Below are 12,274 nucleotides of genomic sequence, written 5' to 3'. Positions count from 1 at the left end.
GCCCAAGGATCATATCTCTACAGAACTGACATCTCTCCATTGGCTCCCAGTGGCTGCAAGGATCAAGTTCAAGACCCTTTGCATTGTCCACACTGCCTTCTGGGGCCTGGGACCGCAATACCTCCCAACTCTCTCTTTGGAAATAGCTTCCTACTCGAGCTCTTCGCTCCTCCACCTCCAACTCCTTGAGGGTCCAGTGCTCCTCCAAGCAATGAGTTGGGGGCAGATCTCTCTCTTCGGCTGGCGCCTCCCTTTGGAACAGCCTCCCTGCCTCTCTGAAACTTGAGCAGAACCATCTCCGGTTCCGAAAGCATCTCAAGACTTTCCGCTTTGCTTCTGCCTTCTCTCTTCTTCTTCGCTGCTGATCGCCTGTCTGATACTGCACTGGTCACCTGGCTACCCTCTGAACTTCGGCCCAGGTTCCTGCCCGCCCAGCTGCACACCTGCACTGCCAACCCATGCATTTGGGTCTGTATCTGCAACCCCACAGTCCCTTTACCTGCACTTATCAGACACTTGCTGTCTGCACTTAATCCTTGCACTGCCACCTGCTGGCCGCACTACTTGCTTTTTTATCCTGTGTCCTGCACTTTCTCTTCCTCCCCTTCTCCTGGCACTTTTCCCCTTACCTGTCCCCTGCACTTGCGCGATCTCACTGCCACTAGGCCTAGTAAGATCGCTGTCTTGTCCTCCCTTTGTTTCCCCTCCCATGCCTCATATTGTATAACAGCCCACGCAAGAACTCCTTCAACAACTGGTGGGACCACAGGGATGGCAGCCCTGCAGAGCAGTTGTACTTGGAAATTGCCATCACCTTAATCAATGAATGCATAAATACTGAGCCAGGAACAACAGAACCTTTGGACGGGTGGTCTGAGGTGACAGCTGATGGTTCCTATACCACACTTGAAAACGTTTCCACTTGCTCCTGTAGCACTTCAAGATGGATGGAGCTCTTGCCCGGGCCAGGACCTCCTGGCAGTTTTGCGGAATGGACAGAGCTCTGAATTCTAAGAACACAGGAGCCAGGCCATCCGATTGAGCGAGGCGGGGTCGTGGTACAGCACCACCCCCTGGTTCCTGGACAGGAGCGACTGGTTTGGGCGCAGCTTGATCGGGGCAGCTGCCAAAAGGACGAGGAGGTCAGAGTACCAAAACTGTCTCGGTAACGCAGCGGTCACTAATATCAGTTTGCACCGATACAGTCTGAAGGTGTGTAGGACTCGAGGGACTAGAGGAATTGGGTGAAATGCATACAGAAACCTCCCCTCCCATGGAAACACAAAGGCGTTCCCAAAGCTCTCTAGCAAAGGTTTTGCAGCGACTGTTGAGATAGGTGGCAAAGAGGGGTGATCTCCGGAGTGCCCCACGTTTGAAACAGGTTAAGTTGATCCTCGTGCAGCTCCCACTCATGGCAAGAGCGCAACTCCCTGTTGACAGAGTCCGCCAGAGTGTTCTGAATTCCCGGCAGATTTGTTTGGTTAATTATTTGTAAAGCACACGTAGCCCTGAGGCATCTTGGCGCTTAGCCTACGAATATGGTTACAGTAAGTGCAGTAGAAGACAATTAGATACCTGGTGTACAAAGGCCAGTTAAGTGCAGTGGTTACATAAGAGTGATATATACTTAGGTGAGCTCACCTAGAGTTATGGGGAACTACATCAGGTACTTATGAAGTCAAGATAGGCAAAATGTAACAGATATAATTGGGTAAGCTCACCTCGTGTTTGGGGGAACTACATCAGGTACATATAGAGTCAAAATAGGCAAAATTGTAACAAAATATACAGATGAAGGGAATGAGAAACATGTCGCGCTGTAGGGCTTGGGCCTCTCTGGAAAACTGTGGGGACCTGGTTCCTCCTTGCCTGCGGACATAAAACATCAATGTTGTGTTGTCAGTGTAAATCCAAACCACCTTTCCCGCCAGGAGGGGGGGGGGGGGAGATTTCAGGTCCTAGAAGATTGCCCGCAGCTCCAGCAGGTTGACATGCTGGCTCTTTTCCTCATCATCGAATTCCTGCACCTGCCTCATTTGTAGCCGGCAGTGGGTGATCAACAGGATTCCCAATAACAACATCCCCAGCAGAGATTTTTAATTGCGGACTGGGGTCACCTGGGCACTGCTGAGACAGCCCACCTTTTCCAGAAGAGCCGCCACTCTCTTGTCCGAGGGCCTGGTGGTGCAGGTTTGGGTGTCGAGTCTTGCCCAGCAATAGAGTGCCTGTTGTGATGGAACCAGGGGCGAATTTAGGAAGTTTATGGAGAAACCCAGTTGCGATAGACACTGGATGGTGGCTGCAGAGTTGACTTCTGCCAGCAGGTAGGAGGGGGCTCTCACCAACCAGTTTAGATACCAGTACACGTAAATGCCCCTCCACTCCAGGTGCGCCACCACTGGCGGTAGGCACTTGGTAAACATCTGTGGAGCGGGGGGCAGGTCAAAGAGAAGGGCCTTGAAATGATAATGCCCCCTACCGCCACAAAGCATAGGTAGCGCCGGTGTGAGCGGCGAATAGGGATGTGAAAATAGGCATTCGAGGTCGAGGGAAGCTAAGAAATCTCCTTGCTGCAGCTGGGACAGAACCTGCTGCAGTATGACTATACAGAACGTCTGTGCATTTAGGAATTTGTTGAGCACCCCCAGAGCTAATATGGGCTGCCAACCCCCTGACTTGTTGAGCAGTGACTTTTTCTTTACCAGGAACTAGCGGGAGTAGACTCCTGTGCCCACTTCATCATTTGGAGCCTTCTCCACTGCCACTTTCTGTAGCAGAGCTCGCACTTCTTGCAGCAGGACGTGTCGCAACCTTTGCAGCTTGTGTGCAGGAGGAATGTCCGGTGGATAGTCTACAAACTCCAGCGAGTGGCCCGCTGGAGGAGGGATAGCCCACATTCGTCGATTATGATGTTGCCCCAATTTTGGATGAACCTTGACAGTCATCCTCCTACACAGATGCTGAAGCAGGGAGACTGTGCCCTGGGCTGGTCATTAATGTTTGCCTGTCTTGGCCCTAGATTGGGAGGTGCCACGGCAGAATTGCGAACCCCTGTAAGATTGTGACTTCTTTCTATACTGGTCCCCCGAGGAGTACGGGGTCTTGGCGGAGGAAGAAAACTGGTATGTGGAGAGATTATCCTGCACAGTGCTACCATAACGCCCTTTGCCAGAGCGAAAGGACTGGCGCCTTTGCTGCAGCGTGCCTAGGGAGCAAGCAGTTGTCCTGTCTGTTTTGGTTGACAGCAAAGCCTCATCCACCTTCTTCCCAAATAGGTCAGTTCCATCGAAGGGCATATCAAAGACCCTGGACTGGATATCGGGTCAAATTTCGCTGGCCTTGAGCCAACCTTGTCTGCGCAGAACCGCTCCATTTCCAAGCTGGCGAAAACCTGTATCGGTGATGTCCACTGTGATTGTGATGGCATGGTCTGACGCCAATTTGCCCTCATGGAAGATGTCCATGGCCTCCTGTTTCTTGCCATCCGGCAGAAACTCCAGCAAGGGACCCATCTTGTACCACATGTCGCGATCATAACGTGCAAGTATGGCCATTGCATTTGCTGCCTCGATAGTCGTGGCTGCAGTGGTAATAACCTTCTTCCCGAAAACGTTGAGGCATTTGCCCTACTTGTCTGGAGGGATGGAGCAAGAGGACGATGGATTAGCTGACCTTTTTCTTGCGGCAGAAGAGACAACAGAGTCTGTTGTGGGTTGGGTGCAGGCGGGGATGCTCTCTGAGGCCTGTACTTCTTTTCGAACCGGTCCTTTTTTGCTGGGGCAGTAGTGGGATTGGCCAAGGTGACCAGGCCATCCTCCCAGACGTCCTCCAACAGTGGGATGGACATAACAGATTTCCTGCGCTGTTCACTGCGCTGATACGACACATAGTTCTTGCGCTGCTACTCCGGCGTAAGGCTGTACATCTTGGCCACCCTGGACATAAGCGTGTGGAAAGTCCCTACTTCATCATGGGGAGAGCCGTTGATGGGAATATCATCCGGTTCCCCATCACCTGCAACAAAATCCTCAAATTCGTCAGTGGGATGAATGTGTGGAAATCACGTCCTCCAACCGGTTGGGATCGGTGATCGTCCCTGTATAAGACAGCTGCTGTGGCCTTGAAGTGTTCACTCCTCCTGGGAGGGCGTGGGACATTCTCTCTCCTGGAGGGCCTAGTGGCATATACATGAGGCCGTCTAGGAGATCTAGGAGGCATTGGACCCGGGCTGGTGCAGGCAGCCTTTGTTTAAAGGTTGCTACCAGCGTGGCCAAAATAGATAAAATGACAAGTGACAGGTCTCTTTGAGGATGCAGCAATGGAGCCGGCTGCATTAAAGGCAAATTGTCTCATGCTTGATCTGAATGCAGAGGAGGTAAAGGCGATGTCCTGCATAATGCCGAAGAAAGTGGCCTCTTCCTCTGGTTCTTCTACATCCTCCGATAAGGAAAGACTTCAATCTTAAGGGAAAATCCACTTTGGGCCGTCGACAAGGGCATCACAGCCATCGACATGGTTGCTGCCGACATAGCAGTCGTGGACGGTGCCGATGGCTTTTGGTATGGACGGCCTGGAGGGAGGCTTGGTTGTCGATGACGCACTGGCCAATTTTGAAGGTTACTTTGATGGGTTAGCTTTCGCTGCTAAAGACGAAGAGTAGCCACTAGATTGAGACATGGATTTGGCAGATGGAAACGCTTCCTTGGGTCTATGGAAAAGGCCTTGACTGTACTTCCCTGCAGACATCCCCTAGGCACTGACCTTTGGTGCAGAATGGTCCTTGTGCGAGGATCTGGGCTCGTCGTCAGAGGTTTCTTAATGCTTCATCTTGCTGGTGGCGTGGACCTCATGCGACCAAGACCTCTTACTAGAGGTGGTTCGCTGGGCCATCCTTTCCTGCCGTAATGAGGCATGGCTCCGTACAGACGCGGAGTCAGAGGCCTCGCCGGCGTCCTGGAGACACGCAACTATGATGATAATACCTCAGCGCCTTATTGGAAAACGACTTGCAAATTTTGCAGTCCTGGATGCGTGATGAGGATGAAGGCAGTAGAGGCAGTAGTCATGCTGATCTTCCATGTAGACCTTTTTCAATCCGCAGCGGGCACAGTCCTTGAACAGGTTCTGCTGCATGGTTTCGCCCATGAGGTAGGCCCAACTGTGCAGACGGATCTTTGTTGAAGATTACTGGTGGTGGGAACGGTCCATGGAGCTAGAACCTTCGCCGTCAACGCTGGTCGTCGAGAAGACGTCAAAAAAGATTAATCTTTCGTCGAAATGATGTTCAGTGACATTTTTTCATAAAATAAGTTGAAGAGATAATATTTGAGGTCTCCTTACACGAATGTGTGGTAAAAAATCTGAAGATGGCCAACACGGGAGGAGTTAAGGGAGATGTTCCTATTGGCTGTGGGCAGTATGACCCAAAATGACTGTCTAGAGCACAAAAGTGACTGAGTGCCTCATCACGAGTCTGGTGGTAACCTTTAAATACAGTGGTAGCACTATTAGCGCCGCATTTAAGGGACAACCAGATCATGGGCTTGGCGGATTTGCCCACAGCTCTGAGCTGGGGCAAATCTGTTGCGATATTGCAGATTTTCGTCGCTACCGCCAGCGGTAATAGCGCGAAAATTCCTCATTGGGCCCAATGGGGAATGGGGAATTCCTGAATGGGCCCAATAGGGAATGGGAACCAACCGTTCCGCCAAACCCTTGATCCGTTGCTAATAGCACCGGGGGATTTGGCGGTAGGGCAATAGCCCCAGCAGTAATACCACCAGGCTTACCGTCCAACTCGTGAGTTTTCAGTTTAAGTTTAAACTGCTCTATGTTAACAAGGATTCCCAGACTGACGACATGATCGAATATTCACACCATGTGAATCTATGAAAGATCCAATGCTGGAGAATGAGTGAAACACTTTCTCGAAAAAGAACAGACAAGAAGAGTATATCTTAATAGATGTAAAATGCAGAAAAGGAGGACAGTAGCTTTGGAGAGGTTGAGATGCTTACAAGGAGAGCAGAATAAGCGTTTGCAACACATCAATAACTTGCAAAAAAATAAATAAATAAAGAATAGAAGGTTGTAGTGTTTTTGACATATACCCCTTTACCTTGAACTAGAGCAACTGCAGGACCAGAGGGCCGTTCTTCTTGACTTAGACTGGATGCACACACCTTATAGTCCGGAGCAAAAACTTATATAGGTGGAGGGCCTTAAAACTACACCGGACACACTTACCTCCTGGTTTACTGCTGGATTCTTACTGAGCCGTTCATCCAACTGCTTTTGCAGGACTTGAAGCTGCGATCTGGCCTCAGCCAACTCCTGCTGAAAGCGAGACAGCTCTTCAGAGTGCAGTCCTTCCTGAGCCCTGAAACACAGCAGTCCCCAAAATGATTATAAATACCTGAGCAATATGTATCCTTTACACAAATACAAGTGTGCTATTATGGGCCAGTTTTAAAAACGGTTAGTGAATTGTCTGTGTAGAAGTTAAAGGTTAATTCAAATAATACAAGTATGTTGAAAAAGTTAGAAACTAGGTTTTAATTTTTATGCAAATTCAACAGAACGGGAACGTCCACAGTGAAATTTACAAATATAAAGTACAAAACATGTATATAATGCTAGTTTTTGCATAATTCAAACTAGCATAATTCTAAGTATAGAAGGGAAAGCAGCCAATTTACACTGCTAAAGGCTTCTCCCGTTTAAGTCCTTGCGTTTCTCATACACCAGGATTTTGCCCACTGTTTTCAAGAATATCCCTTTGGAAAAATCAAAGCACTGCAGCCTGATACGTCGGAAGAATAAAACATCAAATGCCCGATTAAATACACCAGGTTGTGCACAAACACATAACTGGAGACTGGAGACTGAGCAAGAGAGGCAGACTTTGACAAAGGCTCTTGAGGATATTTTCGTGTCACTTTTCAAAGCACTCTGTTCGGCAGAATTGCATGCAGTACCCACTGGGACCACCACATACAATTAGGACCACAGGTGTAAGCAAAACGAACCTTTGGTATAAGTCTGTACTACACAGTTTTTGGTAGCAAGCTTAGCAGCCAGGCTTATCTCAAGAGGGAATGTGAGCAGTAAATGATGTTACACAGAGGTCTTACAATCACAGTGGTTGAAGTAGACACTTATACTCAAGCTTTCTTGTTAAAACATTTATTAATTTATTACACACTCATTTAGAAAACATTCACTAGAAGGAGGCAACTTAATATCATACACAGACACACTTCAGTACCAAACCAATACATTTCGGAGTAGATTAGGCTCCCCTGAAATAGGAGCAAAATGGCATTTCAGTCACTTTAAATAGGAGTAAAAAGGCACGGGTTAATAAAATAGATCACAAATTCTTTCTTAGGCAGTGCAAATCGTTTCAGTTCACTAGAGGACTCGATTTAGTTCAATAGCCCTAGGCCAAAGTCAATGGGCTAGTGTCTTGGATAGGAAAGAGCAGTTCTTGAAGCAACCAGTAAACTCTTTGCCAAAGTTCTCAGAAGTAGTTTGTATGAAAAAGAAACATATGCTGGGTCACTAGCTGATTAGGCCTGCAAGTTGGGAAAGTTTCATGAATTTTCGCCGCGAGAGGTAAGTTCTCTCAATCAGGTTAGCACAGTACCTTAATATGAATAAAAGATGCAGCTGAAGATGTTGGTTCCTGGCAGTCCCTGAGACTCAGTCGTGGGGACAAGAAGGAGGACGTTGGGGGACTCCTGCACTGCACAGGGACTGGTCAAACAAGCTGGCAAATGGAAGATGTTCAGTTCGAGTAGCAGTAGTCAAGCACACAAGCTGGTGTCCCTCCCCCTGGTTAAACCTAACCAGCTCCGAGAATGGTATCCAGATGGCATACGAGTTGATTGGTCCCACCGACTCAAAGAAAGAAGTCGTTCTTGAAGGGGCTTCTCTGTCGAGATGAACTTGGCAATTCGGACCTGCAGTAGGGCTTCACCGGGCAAACCAACGGTCCAGGAGTTTCAGCAGCTGTCCTCTTCCAGCTCGTCGTCGGTTCTTTCGTTTCAGTAGTCGACTATGCCTTCCAAGCCAAGAGACTCGCCTTTTAAACTGTTTTCTCCATTTCATTCCAGCCTAGCTGTCACTCACCCAGCAGGGTGGCTGTCCTTGCCGGACAGTCAGCCAGCCGGCCAATCATGCCAGAGTGCATTTGGGCCTCCTAGTAGACTAAGCACAGGGAGTTTCGGGCACCTCCCTCACATCCTGCCCACCTTCAGTGCTGAAGCCTGTCAAAGGCGTAAGAACAAAGGGACCAAACCTGGTTTGGGGCGCAGAGAAACTCTAGAAGGACCTTTCCAAAAAGAAATGGCGAAAAAAAGAAGACCGGACCTGTTTAAACAAAGGGGCTTAAGGTGCCATCTTGAAAAACATGGCTCTTGCGATTTTTAGCTACAGGTGTTCGTGGTTGGGAAAAATCATGGTAGTTCGTTGTAAAACCACTGCCACCAGCCAGTTCGATAGGAAAGGGTAGCATTTGACTGCTAAATGAATTTCTAGACACAGGGGATACTAGGTAACCCCTCCAGCAATCTATAGGAAGATAGTGTGTGCTGGGTCTAGGAATTTAAAAAGACTAGTAAAGTCAATTTAACCTTACATTCTCTGGGAAACAGTAGTTAATCCCAGAGAAGGCATTTAAACCTTCTGGGAAGTTGAAAAGACATCCTTGTGTCACTGCACTGAGGGTGCGGTGTAACACACACGAAAAGATGATGCCTATTGAGTTATCTAAAACCCCATAATCAAAGAACACAAGGGTAAAACACACATAAAAATACATGAAAGAGTGGGAAATAAGGCTCACACTCTTTCCAGGTAAAAAAAAATCAAGTCCTCAAAAATCCAGCAAAGTTGCTGGGGGTCTCTAAGGTGAAGGGAATTAGCACATTTATGAGAATTCTGCCTAACACATCCCACACAGAGAGGCAATGCGTCATGCAAAAGACTGGGACAGACTCAAGATTTACAGCATCAAGTAGACAATCGGAGATGATGGCTGTATCTCACTGTAATTACATCTTTATGAGGTTTGCAAGTGTGCAGAAGTACGAGTCTAACAAAGTGGTGGCAACTTGTTGCAAAGACTTATTTGAAAAAGACAAAGAAAAGGAAAACCTATCTTGCCCTATCTCTATGAGGGGTTGCCATACCTCAACACAAATACTAAAGACTGTGTCAGGATGTCCCAAAAAATAAAGTGTCCAATGTCCTCTGTCCAAACCTATTTCTGTCCCTACGCTCTAAACTAAATAAGAAAAACTGGATATCTTCTTGATCCAGAAGGAGTCTTCTCTCACTCTGGATATGGATTTGATTGTTCAGTCCGTGATGAGAAAACACACGGAGTGAATCGTTAACTTAGAAGTTCTTGTTCTTAACTGGTCCCCCGAATGTATACAAAACACAGCTCTAAAATGTCAGAGGGGGGTCCCTTCACCTGCTCTTTCCAACTTTCAAATGTAGCGTCACGTCTGGTTCACTATCCTGCCAGACATGATTGTAAAGTGTTAGGGAGAATTCTCAGAAATGTGCCAATTCCCTTCTACCTTAGAGACACCTAGCACTTTTTGCTGGAGTTTAGGACTTTTAATTTCTAACCTGGAGAGAGTGAGACCTTTTTCCCACCCTCTCGTGTATTTTTCTTTGCTCTGAACACTGTTTCTTTTGGGTTTTGGAGTCTGACAAACTCCATAGGCATCATCTTTTTACATTGTGTCACACTGCACCTTCAATGCAGTGACAGAGGGAAGTCTTTCAGATTTCCCAAAAGGCTTAAATATCTTGTCTTGGATAAACTACTGTTTCCAAGAACAGTGAAGTGAAATGGACTTACTTACATTGTAACTTTCTAGACTCAGCACACAATCTTACAATAAGGTGGTGGAGGGGTTACTTAGTATCCCTTTGTATAGTTTCTCATGTAACATTTTTGTTACCCTTTCTACAATTAATGGCTGGTGGCAGTGGTTTACATTTTCCTACCACTGTGGTTTTTATCACGGGCTGCAATTGCAGCTGCAGTAAAACACCCATGGGCGCCCATTTTGTCAAAATGGCCCGGTCTTCTTTTTTCGCCATTTCTTGTTGGAATGGTCCTTCGTGAGATTTACTCTGCGCGCCAAGCCAGGGTTGGTCTTTGTTCTTTTCGTCTTTGGCAGAATTCACTGGTGAAGCCCGCCTCTGGCTCCAGTGTGTCTGGCAGGGGCAGGAAGTGAGGGAGGTGCCTGGAACTCCCTTTGCTTAATCCCCTTGGTTACAGGAATGCACCCAAAGGTGATTGGCCGACTGGCTGTCCTCAGAGGACAGCCACCCTGCTGTGTATGTGACAGCAGGCTGCAAATGAATGGGAGAAACCTGCATAAAAGTCAAGGCGTTTAGCTTGGAAGGCATAGTCGACCACTGGAATAAAGGAATACGAAGAAGAACTTGGAAGAGACGCCTGCTGCAACTCCTGGCCGGACCGTTGGTTTGTCCAATGAAGCTTTTGTGCTGTGCTGAAGCTCAGAATTCGCCTCGACTAGAGAAGCCCTGCAAGGACGACTTCTCCCCTTGGGTTGGTGGGACCAATCAACACCAAAGTAAGCCCGTATGGGCATCCTTCAGAGCTGGCTGTACTTCCACTGCTGCTGCAGGAACCGATTTGCCAGGGAGAGGAACACCAGATCGAGTGCATCGCTTTTAAGTCAGGCCCCAAACTCCAGAAGATCCTCCGGACTTTCAGGCTTGGTTAGTCCAGCTGCCTGGGTCACCTCAACAGAGTGCTGACTCCAGATGCAAGGAAAGTCCAAGAAGGTATCCGAGAGACCGCAGTGGTGCTATTTGCGAGAGACGCGAGGAGCTGAAACCGCGTAGTGCCGCTGATCTGAAATTTGCCCATTGCTGCTGCCAACCTTCCATTCGTAGTGCAAGAGTCCTCAGACGTCCTCCCTCTTGTCCCCACAACTGAGGCCCAGGAATCCTGGACCTGCAGACCTACACAGGATCCAGTTTTCTTCTAACCAAAGGTACTGTAAACCTAAGAAGACTTACCTCTTGTTGTATAGCGTTGCTAGATCTCAGTTCAGACTTTCATTGTCTGCCCTTTGCAGAGTTGCTTGCAGCTTTGCCCCTCACAAGCCTCCCAGCTTGTGGCCCTTCAAGTGAATGTTATTTCTACAAACCTTTCTAAAAACATTGTGCAAGACTTTTACTTACCTACAAGAAGATATTCAGCTCCCCTAGATTTTGCTCAACTAACATTGGCTGCCCTGGCTTCCTGGGAGACTCTTCTTACCTCCAATGTTGTGCCTTTACCTTTTACCTTTCCTCCAGGAAAGGGTTAATTTACTTTGCATTGGAGGTTTAAAAAGTACTTAGCAGTTTATGAATTATTTGTTAACCTTTGTTTTATTCCCATATCTAATCTTTTGCATCAAACTCTGTATTGCTCTAAATGTAGCAGTGATAAATCAATCTCCAGTGTCCTAGCTATTTAAGTCACCTGATGGTGTAGGAAGTATGTGCTCCATCCCAGTGGGTATCATCTGATTTAGAGAAACAGTGTGTTTTGAAGTATATTTTAAGTGTTGCATGCTTTGCCTCCTTCTGAAGAAGGCTTATATAACTGACTGTTAAATTAATAATTGTTTAATCAAGAAACCTTGAGAAGTGTTTATTTGAATAATTGTCACTGTGAAACTCTGTTACAACCTTACAGCTCACAGTGACCCCTCTTGAGATAAGCCTGGCTGCTCACTCTACCAACGTTCGTAGTACATGCTTATATCAAAGGTTGGGTTAACTATTGGAAAGAGGATAAGGCTGGTGCCGTCTCCCACAGGGCACTGCATACAATCTTGCCTAAGAGATACAAAAAACCCCCCCAAATATCAGAGGGGGTGTGGGGGGCCAGGGGGGAGTCTTTTCCACTGTTCCTTCTCCAACTTTTAAATGTAACACCAAGTCTTGTTCACGATCCTGCCAGAATTGACTGTAGATTTCCAAAACACAAAACACAGTACCCAGGTATCAAGAGGGGAAGAGTGTGGGCAGTCTCATCCCCTGTTCCTTTTCTAGTACACAACGGTCGTCTCATGTCTTTTTCACTATCCTGCTAGACTTGATTGTAGATCTTAGAATTCCAGAAAATAGCTCTTCTCCATGCACTGGGTCATCGACACCTTGGTTTGGCTTCTTGCACCTCTTCCTTATATGGTTCCCAAACCCCTCTGGGCTGTTTCGGGATTTCCCA

The 12,274-nt window shown here is 47.5% G+C and overlaps 1 protein-coding gene across 3 annotated transcripts in view; it reads right to left on the bottom strand.

Moving 5' to 3' along the window:
• GOLGA3 (golgin A3) overlaps window positions 1–12,274 on the bottom strand; it is a 594,692-nt gene that overhangs the window by 176,489 nt on the left and 405,929 nt on the right. For all 3 annotated transcript variants that reach the window (XM_069620010.1, XM_069620008.1, XM_069620009.1), the window contains one exon: window positions 6,247–6,379. In XM_069620010.1, the coding sequence (XP_069476111.1) occupies window positions 6,247–6,379 (133 nt within the window). The remainder of the gene's footprint in view (window positions 1–6,246; window positions 6,380–12,274) is intronic.

Source organism: Ambystoma mexicanum, chromosome 10 (assembly GCF_040938575.1).
Source record: "Ambystoma mexicanum isolate Mex_15411 chromosome 10, UKY_AmexF1_1, whole genome shotgun sequence".
NCBI classification, from domain to species: domain Eukaryota; kingdom Metazoa; phylum Chordata; class Amphibia; order Caudata; family Ambystomatidae; genus Ambystoma; species Ambystoma mexicanum.
The sequence above is the reverse complement of the archived record's forward strand: the minus strand, read 5'-3'. Positions and strand labels throughout refer to the sequence as shown.